This window comes from Monopterus albus, unplaced genomic scaffold, assembly GCF_001952655.1.
Source record: "Monopterus albus unplaced genomic scaffold, M_albus_1.0 scaffold10.1, whole genome shotgun sequence".
NCBI classification, from domain to species: Eukaryota; Metazoa; Chordata; class Actinopteri; order Synbranchiformes; family Synbranchidae; genus Monopterus; species Monopterus albus.
In genome coordinates, this window is record NW_018127890.1 from 2,484,663 (window position 1) to 2,503,705 (window position 19,043).

At 42.4% G+C, this 19,043-nt stretch overlaps 1 protein-coding gene across 1 annotated transcript in view; it reads left to right on the top strand.

Annotated features, from left to right (window-relative positions):
- Nucleotides 1-19,043, top strand: part of LOC109954492 (transmembrane protein 266-like) — a 49,198-nt gene that overhangs the window by 9,361 nt on the left and 20,794 nt on the right. The window contains exons 2-5 of the mRNA XM_020589849.1: nt 3-160; nt 15,557-15,711; nt 17,362-17,435; nt 18,677-18,733. Coding sequence (XP_020445505.1) covers nt 3-160; nt 15,557-15,711; nt 17,362-17,435; nt 18,677-18,733 — 444 coding nt within the window. The remainder of the gene's footprint in view (nt 1-2; nt 161-15,556; nt 15,712-17,361; nt 17,436-18,676; nt 18,734-19,043) is intronic.

Here is a 19,043-nt window from a genome sequence, read left to right on the forward strand (position 1 = left end):
AGATCATCTCCCAGCCGGTGGAGGATGAGAACCAGTGCTTGGCTCCTTCAGTCCAGCTGGTGAGTTTTGGCTACAGAGATCTGCCCCTGGCGGCTCTGGACATCTCGCTGGCAGGCTCGCAGCTCCTTTCCAATGCAGATGAAGACGAAAACAGGGAAGGGTGAGTGAAACCAGAGCTGGACTGTGTTATTATTAAAGTTTGATGTCATTAATATAGTATTGTCTACAGTTTGAAGTCACTTAACATTTACAAATTGCCACTGTTCTTGACTATGTGTTTTTCATGATTGTTATGTGACCAGGAATTAGTCAGTGTTCACTTTTTGTTTTTATGATTCCTACTTTTACTGTTCCTCTGACTTGTTTGGATGAATGACGAGGAACATTTTGTTCCGCTGCGACTTGCACAAACTGGGCTCGAGGCTTAATCAATTAACGCCTATAAACTTCAAATTCCATGTTTTTATACACAGATCAGTCATAACATCATGACCACCTGTTTAGTACTGTGTACACAGGAGTCAGCGCGGCAGATGGTTGGCACTTCTGTGAATCCGTTTGCTTCTATAGGTATAGTGTCAGGTAGAGCACACGTGTTGACCATTCAGTGAAAAGCTTGTGTAAAAGGAGTGAAAACTGTGGTGGTGAGGACAAGTTGGAGATCATTTTTTTAGACAAATTCAACAGCCTCCACACTCTGGGTGTGATACAGCCGCTGAATGTTTCTCTTCATAGGGACCAGTATTCCTAATTTTAAATCATTTGAACAAATATTCAATCTAAATGGAAAATACAAATGAAATTTAAAAGTTTAATCTACAGTAGCTCAACCTCATCGGTGAGCTTTGGGCGTCCATGACCCTGTCGCCGACTCACTGCTTGTCCTTCCTCAGACCATTGTTGGTTGGTACTAACCACTGCAGACTGGGAACGAGACCTGCAGTCTGGGAGACGCTGTGACCCAGTCGTCAGCTATCACAGTTTGGCCCTGGTCAAAGTCACTCAGATCCTCACCTGTTTTTCTTGCTTCCAGCACATCAACTACCTGATACACCCCACACGCTGACGGGTACCAGTGTAACGAGATAACGTTATTCATGTCATCTGTCAATGGTCATAATGTTATGGCTGATGGGTGTAAGGCACCATGATGTAAAATGGTAAAAATGAATTATACAGGCAAAAAACAACAACAACAACAATTACACAGGTTTGGAGATGAGTGCACAGTAACGTCATTTGCTGATTGCGACTTGTTTTTTCCACTTCAATGTGAATGTGTGCAGTGCTGGTGTGACATATGGATATGAGGTCACATCACAGCTGTCCTTTTGATTAGTCACAATATTAACAGCTTTTTTCATAGCTGTGCCTGCTGTCTTTCCATTCTGTCCACTCAAACCTGGCTCCTACCACTAGCTCTCACTGGGATGCACATAAACACCATAAGCTGTAGTACATGGTTCAGCGCACACACAAACCATATCTATACACAGTTCCTCATCCAAGTCGTGTTTCTGACACCAAATCAGGCCTCAGTCCATTGGTTCCTTTCAGTTAGCCAGGCATGGCCAGAAACAGATGGATGTCACAGACGCGCCATCCACAGCGGGCGGCGCCAACATTCATACTATGCTTGTATCACAGCCCTCGTGTGTCCTGTTGGATGTCAGGGTCACTGAGAGCCTGTATTTCGATCCCTGTGCATAATGGATAGGGGTTTACTGTGATTGTGATTTGATGCCATGCGTTCACTGTCCTGGGTTGGCATTGTTGAGAAACACCTTGGTGTACAGTGATGAATTATGCAGGCAGCGTTTCCTGTTGTAGCTCAGCCCGTGAAATACCTGTATGAGTTATCCGATAACTGGGTCACAGGCCTGCTGGTATTGAGTAATCTCAAAACAGACACTGCTGTTATGGTCAAATGAGCTTGGGTAAGAACTCCTGCTGTATGAAACAGATTTACCGCTCACTGTGGTGAAGGTTATTTTACCTGTGAGCTCAATTTACCCAAACTGCGCTTAGTGCGATGGGGTCACTATTTCATATTCAGGTCATTAGTGTGAAATGTCTGCCTGTACAAATGCTGCCAGTGGGGCTTATAAAAGTCATCGTACTTCCTTTTAACTTTAATGAAATTTCATTTAACTGAACCGGGCATGAGCCACAGTAATATGTATGTTACGCCTCCACTATACCTTAAATGCAGTACTAATCCTTCACACTAACTATTACCAGGTCTTGTGTCTGGCCTTGTACTGGGGAGTTTCATTAGGAGGTTCCTATAGGTCTTGGTTTGAGATAACAGAAGTAAAATATCATGAGAGAATCTGCAAGACAGTCGAGTAGTGAAAGAGAAAAGCTGAGAACATGAAGCAAAGAGGCCTCTGACATTAGAAACAGAGATGTAGCGAGAGTGCGTCTCACTGAATGTGTCAGTCAGCCTGCTGCCCTCCAGGACCCCACTCTGTTTTATCCTGTGGATTCCAGCACCGGTGGGCTTTCAGTGATTACGCCTGTGCCTCCATCTCCTCATTACCGCATCAATCACCCTCTCGCCGTTAGTCTCCTTAAGTGACACTCACTAAAGCCACACCCCGTGCACCAGTTGTACGACGGGCTCCTGCGGCATAAGGTGGGTTTCTAAAATCGGTGCGTTCACATCAGCTACCTGTGAGTTGACTTTGCTGGGTCATAACAGTATGTAAGCACTGTCATGGCAATATGTGCTTTTGCTTTCAGAATGCTGAAAGGAAAAGGTGGGGTGCATCTAGGAGAGAGACCGATTGCTAAATTCATCCTTAGGGAAATGGGGCAGAGGAAATGAACCTTTTTTTATGGGCGGGTGGCATGATGAAGTGGAGTTGAGAGGAGGCAAGACAGCAGCAGTGGGATGGCAATCCACAGCCATCAAAATGGAAATGCATGTGGGAGAGGAATCTGTTGGCTGCTCCAGTGACTCCACCTGGGAAAGTGGATTGCTCAACCACCACCACCACAACCCCTCAACACACCCCTCCACCCCCACCCTGCATTAGCTGGCTCATTGGCTTTCTGGGATAATAAAGGAGCATCATGAAAAGCTGTGCATGGGAAATGTTTAGGCGTCCTCTGTTGTGATGTTTGGCAGAACAGGCGCATGCTCTCCTGAAACAGAATGTCACAACCACAGTAGAGGTGTTTCATCAACATGGTGACGGTTCACTGGGTGAAGGGAGGAAGTTATTTTCACTGGTAGTTTGGAAATGGCTCACTGTCAGCAAAACTTTTCTCACCTACTCCTTCCAGAAAGAAAGTGGGTGTAAGCTAAAAATAAGCAACAAAACTGTTTTGTTGTTGTTGATGTAACATCAAATTTTGTATCATAGTTCTTGAAGTAATCGGTTTCATGAGTACCTGGCAGAAAATGTACAAATGCACATCTTGGAAGCAGGAGACAACTTGCAGGCTGTTGTTTTCCTCAAAGGTTCACAGATTAGATGCATAATGAGCAGAGCTTTATGCTGTCATGGTTTACCTATGCTGTAAAGCTGCAGTATGTTTCATAGCGGGAAGCAAGCAGAGGGGATTAATCAAGGGAACGGGCTCCTGTGTCAACCTGCCACTGTGTGATCAAGCACCTATTGTCAGTCATGTTTGTATATCATTGACTGTGAAGGTGGAGCTGACCTTAGTGCTGTCTCTTGTATAGCGTGCTGCCCTCACTTCACATGACAGCACAGTAGTCCCCCCCCACACACACACATAAACAGAGACACAGCACACAGAGTATGTATACACTGAGAAGAAACAAGGCCAGACCTGCGCTGGTTCATATTCTGGTTTATACTGGGTATATAATGAGTTTATACCTCATTAGAAATAACATCACTCCTTCACTGATGTCCATTCCTGTCAGATAACGCACCACTTCTCCCAGAAAATTGTTGCAATCACAAATTCTTTGGGTTTTTCATGCTTGTTTCTTTTGTTTGCATTGGAACGACAAAAAAGCTGAGAAAAAAAGCCAAATCTGGACCACTCCACACAGAACTCCAAAAACAAACTGGACAGAATTAGTTCTGGACCTCTCTTCTTTTGCCAGCTGCTCCAGGTCTCTCAGATTTGAAGGCCTCCTTCTCCCAGGTGCCATTCTGAGATCTCTCCACAGGTGCTCTATGGGATTTAGACCTGGACTCATTGCTGGCAGCCTCAGAACTCTCCAGCTCATTGTCTGAAGTCGTTTCTGGTGCTGTGTGAAGTCTGCTTTGGGTCATTGTCCTGCTGTAAGACCATGACCTCAGATGGAGACACAACTTTCTGACACTGGGACCTACACTGTGGCCCAGAATTTGTTGGTAGTCTTCAGATTTCATAAAGCCATACACACAGTCAAGACATGCAGTGCCTAAAGCAGCAAAGCAACACCGTAACATCAGTGAACCTCCACTGTTTGACTGTAGGAACCATGTTCTTTTCTTTGAAGGGCTCATTTGTTTTCTTAAAACAGTAGAGTGATGTGCTTGACCAAAAAGCTCTATTTTAGTCTCATCTGTCCATGGGACATTCTCCCAAAAGAGTTATGGCTTCCTCAGGTCAGTGTTGGCAAACTCCAGTCTGGCTTTTTCATGTCTGTTTCAGCAGTGGGGCCCCCTGGGTCTCCTCCTACCATAGCGTCCCTTGTTATTCAGATGGCGGCTCATTTGTTTTCTTAAAACAGTAGAGTGATGTGCTTGACCAAAAAGCTCTATTTTAGTCTCATCTGTCCATGGGACATTCTCCCAAAAGAGTTATGGCTTCCTCAGGTCAGTGTTGGCAAACTCCAGTCTGGCTTTTTCATGTCTGTTTCAGCAGTGGGGCCCCCTGGGTCTCCTCCTACCATAGCGTCCCTTGTTATTCAGATGGCGACAGATAGTGCAGGCTGACACTGTTGCTTATCCACCATTTGAATAATCCTTCATTGCAACCTGTCATCTATTTTTCTCTTTTGTCCACGTCCAGGGAGATTAGCTACAGCGCCATGGGCTGTAAACATCTTGACAATGTTGCGCACAGTGGACTCAGGAACAGCCAGATCTCTGGAGATGGAGCCTTGAGACTGTCCAGGCTTTTCCACTATTGTGGTTCTCAAATCCTCAGCCAATTATTTGCTCTTCTTTCTTTTCGCCATACTCGGTGTGGTCCACACGACACAAAGGCTGAGTCAACTTTTCTCCATTTTAACTGGTTGCAAGTGTGGTTTCTATGTTGCCAGCAACTGTTGGTTGCTACAGGGGACTTTCATTACAAAGTAAAGGGGCATCACAGGGTCGAAACACAACTATTTCTGATTATTTTGAAAAGGTGTCAATAATTCTGTCCAGTCCATTTTTGGAATTCTGTGTGGGATGGATCAGATTTGGCTTTTTTCTGTTTTTTGTGTTGTTCCAAACAAAAAATAAACATGACAATACCAAAGAATTTGTGATTGCAGCAATTTTCTGGGAGAAGTGGTGCCTTATCTGACAGAAATGCAGGGATGCCAACATTTTTGGCATGGATTTTATTTCTATAGCTTTTCTATGTTCTTGTTTCTCACTCTACATCAGTCCCTCAGTTTCTTACTCTTTTTTTCATGCACACTATCTCATCTTTATTTTAATTCTTTTCTGCCTCCGGTTTCACAAAAAGTGTGCCTTGCCATTCTGAATACCAATCGGCACTGTAACTAAACTCAATGCCAAGAAGCAGCTCCTGTTTTCTTATTGCTGTCCGTACACTAACCAGAACTACCAGAGGCTCATTCACAAGCCTTCAGGAGCCTCCAGGTTCATGCATCAGTGGTGAAGGTGAGGACGGGGACAGGTTGGAGTGTTCCTGCACCGCTTTACTGTATTGTTGCCTAACACAGTGTTCCTATCAGGAGAGAAGTGGGCGACATTGTGGGAAGTGGTTGTTCTAGCTAGCATCAGGGGGCATTTGCAGTGTTAGCAGTTTTGGCGCCATGGTAAGTGGAGTGCAGTTATTAATAGAGTTGGGCCCATCCATCTTCCTGTCTAGGAAAAATGCTGGGAGGACTAAGGTGGCGTGGGTTTGTGTTCAGCACTTTCATGGCCGCCCACTCTCCCTCTAGTCATCAAGCTGCTTTTGTTTGTTTGCTCACTGTTTTTTGTGGTTGAAGGGTTCTTTTGGTGCATTTCAGCTTGGATTTGTGCAAGCTGCTGCTGCTGGTGTGTGTCTTTGTTGGGGAAAACTAACACCGAATGTCAGAGAGGGAGAGTTGGAGGACTTGGCCTCACCTGCAGCGTGCACTGACGGGTTATACTGTCAGGTTAAATGGTGATAACTGGACCAATCACAAAAGCAATTCAAAATGTTTAAATGGAGTTCCATGCAATATAGAAGTATATAGAAGTATTTAAATTACTGCTTTTGATCAAAGATTAGTTCATTATTGTGTAAGTTGGGAATTTCATAACATAAGAAAGGAACTAGTTTTTCAGCAGAGTAACATACTGCCACAGTAGCATTGTGGGCAGTGGTGCATTGGTTAGCACTGTTACCTCACAGCAAGAAGGTTCCAGGTTTGAGCCATGGCCGCCTCGGGCCTTTCTGTGCAGAGTCTGCATGTTCTCCCTATGCCTGTGTAGGTTCTCTCTGGGTGCTCCGGCTTCCTCCCACAGTCCAAAAACATGCAGTTTAGGCTGACTGGTGATTTTAAATTGAGTGTGTGTGAGTGTGTATGGTTGTTTGTCTCGTATGACACATAAATTAGCTAATGAGATGCGAGTCCGAAAATTAGGACAATGTTATTGTTTAAACCCAAAAAGAATTTGGCAGAAAATCAACAATAAAATCACTGTGGGTAACAGTACACAAGCAGTTTATACATTATTTCACAAAGGCAGGAAAGGGATACTTAAAGTTTGGTTAAAACACAAGTTGTTTCTTCATTTAAAAAGGGAGTTCACATATTGAAATATTCTTTGGCTACTGCTGATTTGTTCCACCAGACCAGTTGGAAGTCGGTGCCTTGCTGAAGGCCACCTTGACAATAGTGGCTGAAGGTGGAGAGTTACTCATTCACCCTCTCCACCTGCATTTTCCATGAGACTCTGGGGATTCACACCAGCCAACCTCCAGTAATAACCTTCATTAACCTTTACAGCTTCGTAGCTACTCCCAGCAGCACACAGCATTCAGTAGAGCACCACGTATCCAAACTCCTATCCAGTTCATTTTATTAAAATGAATGGGATTTTCAATAGTCAGAATATATCTTAAAATGGTTCATCAGATATGTTTATTTTTGAGTCCAGTAATGCAAGTAAGACTGCAGGGCAGGTTCTGAACGCATCATCCAAAAAGTTCACTGCTTCAAACAACCTCCATTTCCAGAGGTTAAGCAAAACCACTATAGTCCATCAAAGTGCATCTTATACCGAATGATGTCAGGCTTCATCTAACTGCTGCAGCAAAACACAACATAAGAGGAATTTACCAGAACAATAAGATTTCTTGAGTGGGAGTTGTAAAAATGCTGTCTCAGGTGTACACTTTCATCAGGTTTTCATGGCTCCACGATTCATGTCATTGTGCAACCAGCAGTCATTTCCCTCCATACCCTCGTTGTCTCTATGGCTTTGCCCACCAACAAACTAATCAAACAAACTCAAATGTCTCACTGCAGTTTAAAAGCACTAGTGATTAGCCTAGCTTATTTCAATTAATGGATGTTTGTTATTAAATAACATCACTGAAATTCTTTTAAATACCTTTAAAATGCACTGGAGTTGAATAGTTAGGTCAAATATATTAATCAGCATATTGGTGTATTTATAAAGACAATTAATTTCCCTAATAATTAAGGAAACCTCCATTTTACTTGAGTCACATGATCTTTTACTTTGTATGATCAGAAAACTGTTAACACTGTAAGCTAAGATGTGCAGAGTATTAAAGCAATAGTGCAACTAGCGTAGGACAAAGACTGGAAAAGAGAGAGACAGCTAGCCTGGATTTGTTGAAAGGCTAAAAAATAATTTACCTATCAGCCACTTTAAAGGTCACTAATGATCACACTGCTGGGTCCGGTGACTTTCTGGTGTCTCTGCTGCCTGTGTGGTCACCTCACAGATACCAAGAGGATTACAGGGGGTTACTCCTCCTCCTATATGTTTATTATTTAGAGGTGCTCATAGGCAGATGATTTTTCATCTTTGGACAGAAACCGGCTCGATGTTTCCTGGTCTTTACAGTCTTGATGCTAAGCTAAGCTATTAGATATAGCTTTATATTTAACACAGACATGAGTGATGTTGATCTACTCATCTAAGTCTAGACAACAAAGTAAACAAGTGTATTTCCCCAGATGTCACTATTCCTTTACACTCTTGGTGAAGAAGGTGTTTCTCTTCTGCTGAGTGTCACTTGATTTTGTAAACATCCAGTAATTGAACTAAAAAAGAGTCTTACTAAATACAATCTCTACACACAAAAGGAAAGTAGTATAGTCGTGTGTCCCCCCCCCAGCACTGCCGCACAACAGCGCCTGGTGTGTTCTTGGTGCACTGAAAGGCGACATCCTGGCCAAGATTACATCTCCCATCTGAGGATATTAAAATGAGGCCAACAAGGCAATAAACCTGTGAGTTACAATCGGCCCAGCATCAATAACGTGCACCCTCTTTATACAGACTACATGCACTGCACAAGCCAACGCATCAGCCACATGCGGTCACACACAGATGAATAGGGGATGCGAGTTAACAGGCAGTGTGGAGACACAAGACAGACGGGCTGAATTCAGAGAACGTGTATGCCATGACTTTTATGCCATGTTGAAACTAGCCCAGCTCAAAGGGGACGCAGTCAGACACTGCTGGTGACACATGCAGTATATTAATGAGTCTTATTAAAGCAACAGAACAGTAGCAAATGTTGTTTCTCCAAGCCGCTCGGCCCTGACAGCCTGACAGACCCACCTGGCCGGAGTCACTAGCAGACAAGGTCACCTCTCTGATCGCCTGTTTACAAGCGCACCTTCACAGATCCTCACACTGACATATTTCACAACCAAGTACAGATTTACCAAATAATAGTGCTAATGTTGTTGTAATTGTGAGACTTTTTTGTTCTCCCTCCACATTTTTGTCTTTATTGCTCCTGTTTTCTCACTTTCTCCATCCACCCCTCTTTTTCTACATCCTTTCTGCTGCCAGTGTGTATTGAGCAGGTTGATATAGCTGTCAGTGTTTCCGACCGCTGGTGAGATTGAGTGGAGCTGGACAGGGAAACAGAGGAGGGAGATTGAATCGGGGAAAGTAATCAATACCAGCATGTCGAGTGAGCCATCAACCACTGGGGCTCTGACTCGCAGCACCTGATGGTCTCATCAGATCTTACTCTGTTGGTGTATTAACAAGGTAAATGTTTAGAAACTGATGCACATTTTGAAAACATTCTAAAATGACATTTTTATAGTATGCCCACTATCTGTACAAGAACGTTCAGATTTTAAAGTACAACAAGGAAGGAGTAGTGGAAACTGCCACAGACTCTGGAAACGAGACTTCATGCAGAAAAGCCCCATCTGGCCTGTGGATCTGAATATAAAGCCAGTGTCCTTTATTAATTGTTTAAGCTCATCTGCACTAATTAAATTTGCATGCCAAAGCATTTGTACGGGCTGCACTACTTCTGCACACTCCGACAAATAAACTCAGATAAGTGTAGGTACCTTTATCTTCTTGACATCATGGTCCTCTGAAAACCATGGCTTACCTGTGGGCTTAGCAGCTAAAATGGACCGAATTTCTTCTTATTAGTATGTTAATTATAAACAGACAATGGGGGGAAAGGGAACCAGATGGATTGATCTCTTTGTGATATTGTAACAAATGAACTTCCTGACAAACTAACTTTCAGGAATCTTCTTCCTGCAGTAGCTATACGACAACGGCTGTTTTAATCTTTATTTTTAATCAAATCATGAGTTTTTCCTTGACTCAAGTCGTGTTACTGGCTAATCACCTGGGGTTCTTAGAAACTGGTGATAACTATTTCTGGGAAAGAGGTGTGATTGTGACTGTGGAGGTTTAGCAAAATCATCTCGACACTTGTGTATTGCTGTGCAAAAAATGTGTGGCTCCAGTGGATGAAACTTATTTACACCCATACTGGGAAACATAAAGAGACAAAAGCAAAGAGATGATAAAGGTACTGCTTCATTAAATTCAGCATTTACTGGTTTGGTTTAGTTTGTGGCTAAAAACATTGATTTGGTAATCTCAGTGTGACTTCATGTCTTTGTGTGAGCTTCATGTAGCTACTTGTAATAACTGCTTCATGAGACTTTGTATATTTAAGTGGTTTTTACTCTGGTTTGTGCCTGATATTTTTGGCATCCTACTGAAACCATTTCAAAGGTTAACTGTTTTTAGTTTAATATAGACCATAATGCCCAGCTGCCACATGCCATCTGTTGCATCACAGCAGAATCTTGGTTAGCATTAATATGTTTAAAGCTGAATTGATCAACTTTAGATAGTTTTGTTTTCTTGTTTGCACTAGTGCCGGCTCAGGGCCTGTTATCATCAGTGCTACAAGGCACATAGCTGCATAAAACCAGTGAATGTGCAGCCAAATGACGTGCTGTCAGAGCTAATCAGATTACAAGAAGAAATATTCTTTTCTCACAGGCGTGAGAAGACCTTCTTCTTACAGAACCACAGTCCGGTGATGATGGCAAACCCAGTCCCACCCGACAAATATGACAAAACAGACACCAGACAGGCAGCAGCATCCTCTCCTCCCCTAGAAACAACAGTTTCTACATTTCAACAACCAGTGCACACACTCCCAGACGCACACTCACACACGCAATGCTTCATGCTAAAACAAGCGTGGAAAAGAGGGAGTACCGACTAAGCATAAAATAGATGCTGAGTTTTTCTGATGCTGTCAGATTGCAGGTAATTAATTTTACATTTGAAAGGTTCCTCATTACCAATGCCTGTGCACCATCGATCACAACACATCAGCAGCGAAGAGGCAAGCCCCAGAACTCCTGCAGCACTTTCAGTGGAAACATAACCAAAAGAATGACTGACTGACTCTGGAGTCAGGACATAAACCTCTGAGGTCACTGGCTGACTAAAAGATAGAGCAGCTTTTGTGTGTTGAAGCTTTGGCTCAGGAATGGTGAATTACTGGTATTTACCTTCTTACATTGGCAGTATTATCAGACAAGCAAATTATTGCATGTTATGATTTTTAGGCAAAAAATGTGTTGAACACCTCAGCTTGTGGTGTTTTTTTAGCTACTGAGAGCCGTAAATGAATGCAGATGTGGGTGGCTGGCAGATATTGTGAACCCTTCTGGATCATGCTGAAACAATTGAGATGTTGTGTGTATTTTTGGACAAACTGACCATTTAACTCCTGCCAAGCCTGCATAGTGTGAGGGCTGTATGTGTGTTTGGGATAAGAATGAGGTGCAGATATTATTGTTCTTTCTCGGCTGATTTAGGTGCTGAGTTTGAGGGCGGGATGGGCTGCAGGTATGTGTCTGTGACTATTATCATAGTATCAGTACTGCAGTTGTGTGGACACAGAAATATATGTAAACTTCAGCAGAGCTGATGTATTGTTTGGAAGCACGGATGGCCTGGATAACATGAACAAGGACGTGTGCCACTACTATAGTTTTTCAGTTTAACTGAGTCATTGTGGATTTGGGTCATGGTGCTATAAATGTTGTATCCAATGACACATGTTCAGGCAAACCTTATTCAAATCATTCTGTAGTGTTTTCATTTTGCATCTAATGTACTGCTGATTTATAGGAAGAAGAACAGCAGGGTGGGAGATCAAGCTGTGCTTTTTTTTTTTTTTTTTTTTTTTTTAGATTTTAGAGCATCTCTGACATGAAAGGTCCGTTTGTCCTCCAGACATTCATTTGAAATGAACATTTAGCTGCTACACTACAGGGGCCTGCAGCAGTGTGGGAGATACCAGAGAGCTTGGTCACTCCCTGGTCACCGTTTCAGACTACTTCCTGTGCTTTCTAATTAAATTAGGTCAAATTGGCTCGACTGGATGAAGATCTTCAGAGAATGCAAAACACAAGAGTTCAACATTTGTGGTGTGGGTGTAAGAAAGTTGTAGTGCATAAAACATAAATGCAAAGATAGAGCCACAGTAAATGTTGCACATACCTGTGTTGATTGTCCTTAATGAGAGCAGCACAGAGTTGTAATCCTACACTTGCACAGCACAAGTGGCTCCATAGTTTTCCTCATATACTGCAGCAAGATGTTGCACAGTTGATCTCAGATTTTCGAGTATCCTGACAAGAATATGCATTAAACAATCAAATCAGGTGAAACCATTTTTATTTGTATTGCCCGATAACACAAATCACAAATTTACCTCAAGGGGCTTTACAGTCTGTACAGCATACGTCAAATTGAATAATAGAAAACCCCCAAAAACCCCTTTAGCAACAGAGGTGGTATCCTTCTTTCAGGACTAACAGTCACGTAATACAGAATAAATCCATTTCCACCACAAAGTTTCCCACAGCAGACTGTTTGCTTATTTTTCTCCATTGTACACTTTCCAAAAACTACAAACTGGCCAGTAGTTACTTCCAAAATGGAACATTTGGACTCATGGCCTAAAGCTGATGGGTGGCTCCAGATAGGAGCGCTTGTTTTTTCCTCTTTTACTTGTTGCTCACTACAGATTCGGATGAACCATCTGGTGTTGGTGCTACATTTGGATCAGCCATAACAGCGACATACAGTTGGCTTCTGTCCCTGTGTCTGGCAGCCACATATGTGTTGCTAGGATGGGAGGTGGCATTACACTGCTCAGGTGTACACTTGTTATGGCAGTGAGAGGGTGGGCTAGTTTTCTGAACCAGTCTGGCAACTTGGATCTTTAGATATTTGTGCATAGTTCTTTTTTTTTTTTTCCAGTTATCTTATGGCAACAGACAATGATAAGGCCTCCAACCTTAGTTGTGTTCAATCAATCAGAAGTTTGGAGATACCAGTTCACGTTGTCTTTCCTCACTCCACCTTCATCTAAGATGGTATCTTCCAGCTTCTGACTTACTGAACACACCTGATCCAGGTAATCAGCAGTGGGTAGGGCAGGGATGGCTGGAAAAACAGCAGGGCAGCGATCCTCGAGGACCGGACATGCTGGCCCTTGCCTTAAAGGTGTCCACATCAGTGGCAAAAAATGAATAAAACACAACAGACACCACTACTTTGCTCCTCGCAGACAATGTGTCCAGGTTTCCTGGCATGTTGGCTGGTAGGCAGGACAGCATGATACCTGGCATCCGTTGGGTCTCGCCAAGACTCTGGTGGAGCGGATTTGACACCATCTGGAGCTTGCGCACTTGTGCCATCCCACCCAAAGCCAAGAAGATGATTGCTATCAGCATGATTACACCTTCATTAGATTAGTCGTGCATTGTTTACAGGCTGGCGGCTTTGCCTGTGCCAGCCTTGAAGGAATACTTTCTGCTGAGAAACCAACGAGAGGGTGGAGTGTTCAACCTGACAGTTGGCCTTATTATGACATAAATGCGTTACTGTAGGAGAAAGTCATAAGGACAAACAGTTTCCATTTTGATCTTTTGCAATTTATTCTGTAGTCATCCTGTGTGTTCTGAGATGGTCAGAAAGAATTCTAAAACAGGTAATGGTGGCCATGCCCAAAATGACAAACTTGTGTCTGGATATCATACTTATTTGGTTATAACAGAGCCTTGATCACATAAAGGGGCAGGATTATTTCTAGTAACAGCTCTGTTTGGACTGAGTCGCAGTCTGCAGAACCGTGCTAAAACATTGTGTGTCACTGTGCTGTTTTCATTAGTGTTTCTTCACCTAAGTTTGACTAAACTGTGGACAACTGTTATGTGACATTACATTTCCTCTTGATGAAACGATTTCCACTGACTGACCTCTGCGGGTCCTTTAAACCCAGCATCCAGTCAACTACAATCATTTGCTTATAATGGGAGACGGCCAAGAAATCTTCCACCCGGTATCATTTTGCAGCAGGGCCTTCCTTGAAGATTGAATCAAAAACTCCATATAATCGGTCCTTACAGAGCTTAATTTCTTAAAGGAGCTAGTTTTGGGACTTTCAGTACTGGTTACACAGTGAACATGGAGGTAAAGCAGGACCTTTCTATAGCATAGTTTTGTTTCTTTCAAAACTTTTGGAGTTGATAAAAGATTCTTCATTTGGATCACCCCATTTCCATTTCAGATGCTGTTCCTACAAAGATAAATATATCTTCATCGAACAGTTTCAGAGCGAGAAAGTGCTTTAATATTTCATGATTGATGTTTAAAAAAAAAAATCTAGATTCATCCATAATGAGTGCAGCATCAGTTTTTGCAGAAACAAGTTTTCACTGTGGTTGCAGCTCATGTTAGTGCCACACCATGGAATAAAGGGGGGATGTGTTCTGCCAGCGTCTGTCTCCTCCATGCCAGTGCATCATGAGGAGAAGCAAAAGGCACTGGGAGAGCCAACTTTCCACTCCAGCTGGAGAGCTGGTGAGAGCCATGGTTTCTTTTGGCTCCTACTGTCGGCCCTTGTAGTAGCAGGTCTCCAAGGCTAGGCCATGATTTCAAAATAGCACTGAGCTATCTTGCCAAGCACTTTAATTGCCCAAGTGTGGGGTCCTTTTGCGCTGCCTAGCAGATGAACCTTTTCCTTTTCAAGTCTCAGAATGTTCACTTAATGTTTTTGCTTACATTTGGAGCTTTTTACCCGAGTTATCTGAATTACAGCAGAACACACAGATTGATTTGTTAACTGATAGTCGCCACATCTCAGTCGTCTGTCTCCATGTCTAGAACTGGATCCACACATGTGATAAACAAACAGTTCTTAGACTTTTTCTGTTTATATCTCATGCTGTCACTTTCACCTCAGATCACTGATTTTCTGAACATGAACTGCTCTCTCCTAGGCAGCATCCTCTACAGTGACTCCCTTCATGGCAATGTAAATAAAAAGAGGAGCCCATCAGTATTCTCCTCACACCTACGGCTGATGGTCAAGTCACTAGTTCACAGAGCTTCACTGTCTCTGTCTCTGTCAATGCTGTCTCTGACCACACGTACCCCTGTGCACTGGCTACCACCACCAAACTTTTCTTGAGACTGCAACAGACACCATCTTTCAGAAGTGTGAACTACCACCCCCTGTTGGCCATGTCAGGGAGTTCAAACGTCCAGATCACACTGCCTAGAATTTCACTCCGTATCCATTTATGCTTATACTCTACTGTACTGACATAATTAGTCATTCAAAGGATGCATCGCAGTTCTGTACCTGAGTTTATTAGTCTTAGTTTCAGTGCACTGAGCTCAAACATTACAAATTAATTTGAGGCTCTCAAAAACTATGTGCAGTGAAATGATTAATAATCTTTTTTAGGATAATATTGAGAAAATAATCTGGGCAAAGTCTTAGCTGACTTTATCTAACAGAAATGCATAAAATAATCCACATTATACAACAAACTTGCCTGATTCTGTGTGTTTGCTCTGGTTAGGTCGAACTGGCTGAAGCCCTGCTGCGGTCGTCGGGTGGCCCTGTGGCAGGTCTGTCTGCTCAGCGCTGGCTTCAACTGTATCCTGGTGGCCTGTGTCATCCTGGTGGTGCTGTTCCTGTCATTGGAGCTGCTCATAGACACCAAACTTCTACAATGTAAGTAGCATGCATGACCGCTCATTTATTTCTCCTATTTTAACCTGTTTATTCTTCAAGGATAGGTTTGCTGACTGTGCTTATTCTTCTCCAGCAATATATTCTGTGACGTTGGTGAAACACCTGGGAGGCATCCGGTGCCTCACATAGCAGCAGCGGCGGGTTACAGGCTGCGGCGTCCTTGAACGTTAAACTGATTTTTACTAATGCCACTGATGTTGTACCTGCATCTGCAACACTTCTTTTCAAAAAATCCTACTCCCCATACATCTACGCTGGTGTTACTTTAAACACATGATGCTAAATGCATCAGAGGTTGTATGTTGTCATGGTCAACATAATGAGATGTAAGAGCACATCACAGCAGTTGTGGAAAGTAACTACATTTACTCAAGTAATGTACTCGAGTACAGTTTTGAGTTTCTGTAATTGACAACAGTCATAGAGGAGCTGGCAAATAGTGATGATGGAGAGAGCTGGTAATGAACGAAGTCTCTTGTCAGTGGCAGCAGGCACACATCTCCATCGATCACTGGCCGGCATCCAGCTTTGATGATACCTGAGTCGTGCTGTGGGGACTGCAGGCGTCTGTCCACTTCAGATCCATTGTAATCTAGTGCTTTGTCCGCTGCCAGTCCTGCAGGACAAAAGAAGAGAGGGCAATAAGGAGGCAGTGAGCGAGAGATCAGTGGACAAGGGTAGATACAGGTTGGCACTGTGGATTAATGGATGAGCTCTGAGATAAGATAAGATAATCCTTTATTGTCATTGTAACACGTACAACAAAAATTTAGAGTGACCCCCAGTCGGTGCAGCAATAAAAAAAAACATAACATATGAAATGAAACAATATAAAAACATAACCACTAAAAAAAATGAAATGGACTTCTCAGCTGGACAGGAAGCTCTTAGTCAATGTACAGTTGGGATATGAAATTCCCACATCCACCAGCTTGTCCACCAGTTTGTCCACAAACCTACAAAGTCCCTCAGTTCTTCAAGCTAGTTTCTTTTAGAGGTTCCCATGGGCAGATATAAACATTGGGGTGACCATGCTTTTACCGTTGCAGCCCCTACATTGTGGAATAGTCTATCTTTTAATGTTAGATCAGCTACTGACCTGACTACTTTTAAATCATTGCTTAAAACATATTTATTTGTATTGGCTTTTAATGCACAGTAGGGCCATTCATTTTAATTTGATTTATTGAATGTGTGTCATCTGTGTGTCTGAGTTATTGTTTTATTTTTTACACTGAACCTATTTATTTTATTTAAGTTATTGTGATTTTTATTCTGCCTATGTAAAGTACTTCGGTCAACTGGATGTTGCTTTTAAAGTGCTATATAAATAAAATTGATTTGATGGTGTTGAATGAAGATATGGAAAGAGGAGCAACAAGAGGAGCAAAGTGGATGAAAGTTCAAATCAATTCAGGCAGGATGTCAGAATCAGAATAGAAAGGCTTATATTTTTGATGAATGACAGGATCCTAACACAGAGGACAAAAATGTGCTGAGTTTATTTTGTTCAACAAAATCAATTAGCGGGCTCACAGTCACCTCATAGATACAGGAACACTCAGTTCTCTTGTGTGGTTTCCTGTGTGCTTTACACTTTGCAGGTTAACATTTGTCTTCTCTCAACAGTTTCCAATGCTTTCCAGTTTGCCAGCATCATCCACTGGATCAGCCTTATCATCTTGTCACTCTTCTTTTCAGAGGTAAGATTTTTGTGTGGTACTATATGGGCACTTCAGGCTGATTTTTGAACTGACACACACTTCTTTTTAATGTGAAATTTAATTAACCCTAACTAAGCTTTCTTCAGCTGTAGATGAAGTCCTGTTTCCAGTACTACTGCAAACAAGGTTCAGGAACAAAAGTAATTTCTATTATCGTCTAGCCAGAATTTAGTTTTGGCTTCAGAAATGCTGCCTTGAGGCTGGGTGACTGACAAACTATCTTGTTTGGACCATAATCATAATTTAGTCTTAATGAAATTTGAGCCATTGTTTGATAAAATAATGTCTTATCATCACTCTGGAACTGTGAAAACCAACGTAGATGGGAAAATTTGGCCCTCAGGCCTCCACTCCAGTCCAAACCAATTACCCTGACAGCTTCAGGCCCAATGCCCAAAACCAAACATTAATTACCAGTGAGCCAGCAGGAGCAGCGATTAAAGCTGAGCTTAATGAGCAGTGGGAATGGGGTCACGGTGATATGATCCATCCAAACACCTCGCTCACTGAAATCATAGAAGAAGAGTCATCTGGGGAATGGTTTCAGACAGATGTAGCTTATCACTGTCTGGTCCCTCTGCACCAATCACAGGACAGGATTCAAACATGTGGGCGGAGCACCTGTACGTCTCCTCTGACAACAGCACTGTTATTCATCACTGAGCTAGATGATTGATTAGGACCAGTCATACATACCTAATTGGACCATAAATCAATGGTCAGAGCACAATGTAGAATTTGACAGGTAATCAGATTACCGGTGCTGTACTTTCACAGGTCACAGATCAATATCAGGGAACTGATTTGCGACAGATATAGCTTTATTAAAGAGGCCTGTTGTGTGGAACTAAATTAGTAAATTAAAGCTATTCTGTCTTCTTTGACATGTCAAAGGCAAATGAATGTTACTATCATGAGCAATTATGCTCATGCTTACTTTGCACTAATCAAATACATGTTCTTTTTATTTTTGGCTACTTTTAGTGAGTCTGGCTTCTTTCAAAGGTATTATTCTACAGTTTTTAGGAATAAAGAAGCTTTAAAGAAGACGACTGTACTGCTCAGGCCTTCTCAGTGTCATTATGTGTTCACAAATCTTGACAGAGGTTGCTGGATGGGATGACAACTCAAAAAGCTGAAACTATTACAGGAGCTTTTCATATGTATCAGCATACTCCCTCACCCATTTTAATGCTTTCATTTCTTTCTCCCTGTCTCAGACTGTTTTCAGAATTGTGGTTCTTGGGATCTGGGACTACATAGAAAACAAAGTTGAGGTGAGTATTTGTGTTCTGTGTTTACTGGCAGATCTTAATGCAGAGATTTTAATCTTTTTCAGATATTGAGTTTTAATTTTTGCCACTTCTTTGTACATATATAATATACAGTACCAGGATGTGTAGTGTTATTCGATGAAGTACCAAAGTGTACCTATGGTGTGCACATGCACAGTTAAGTTGTGGCTTGTTTTGAGGGCCATGTAAGCACTTTTCCTACAGTGGCAACTGTCATTGCCCACACAATCAAAGTGGTTTTATCCTCTGGTGTAGCAGAATAACATAGTGTCACAACCAGTTATCAAATGTC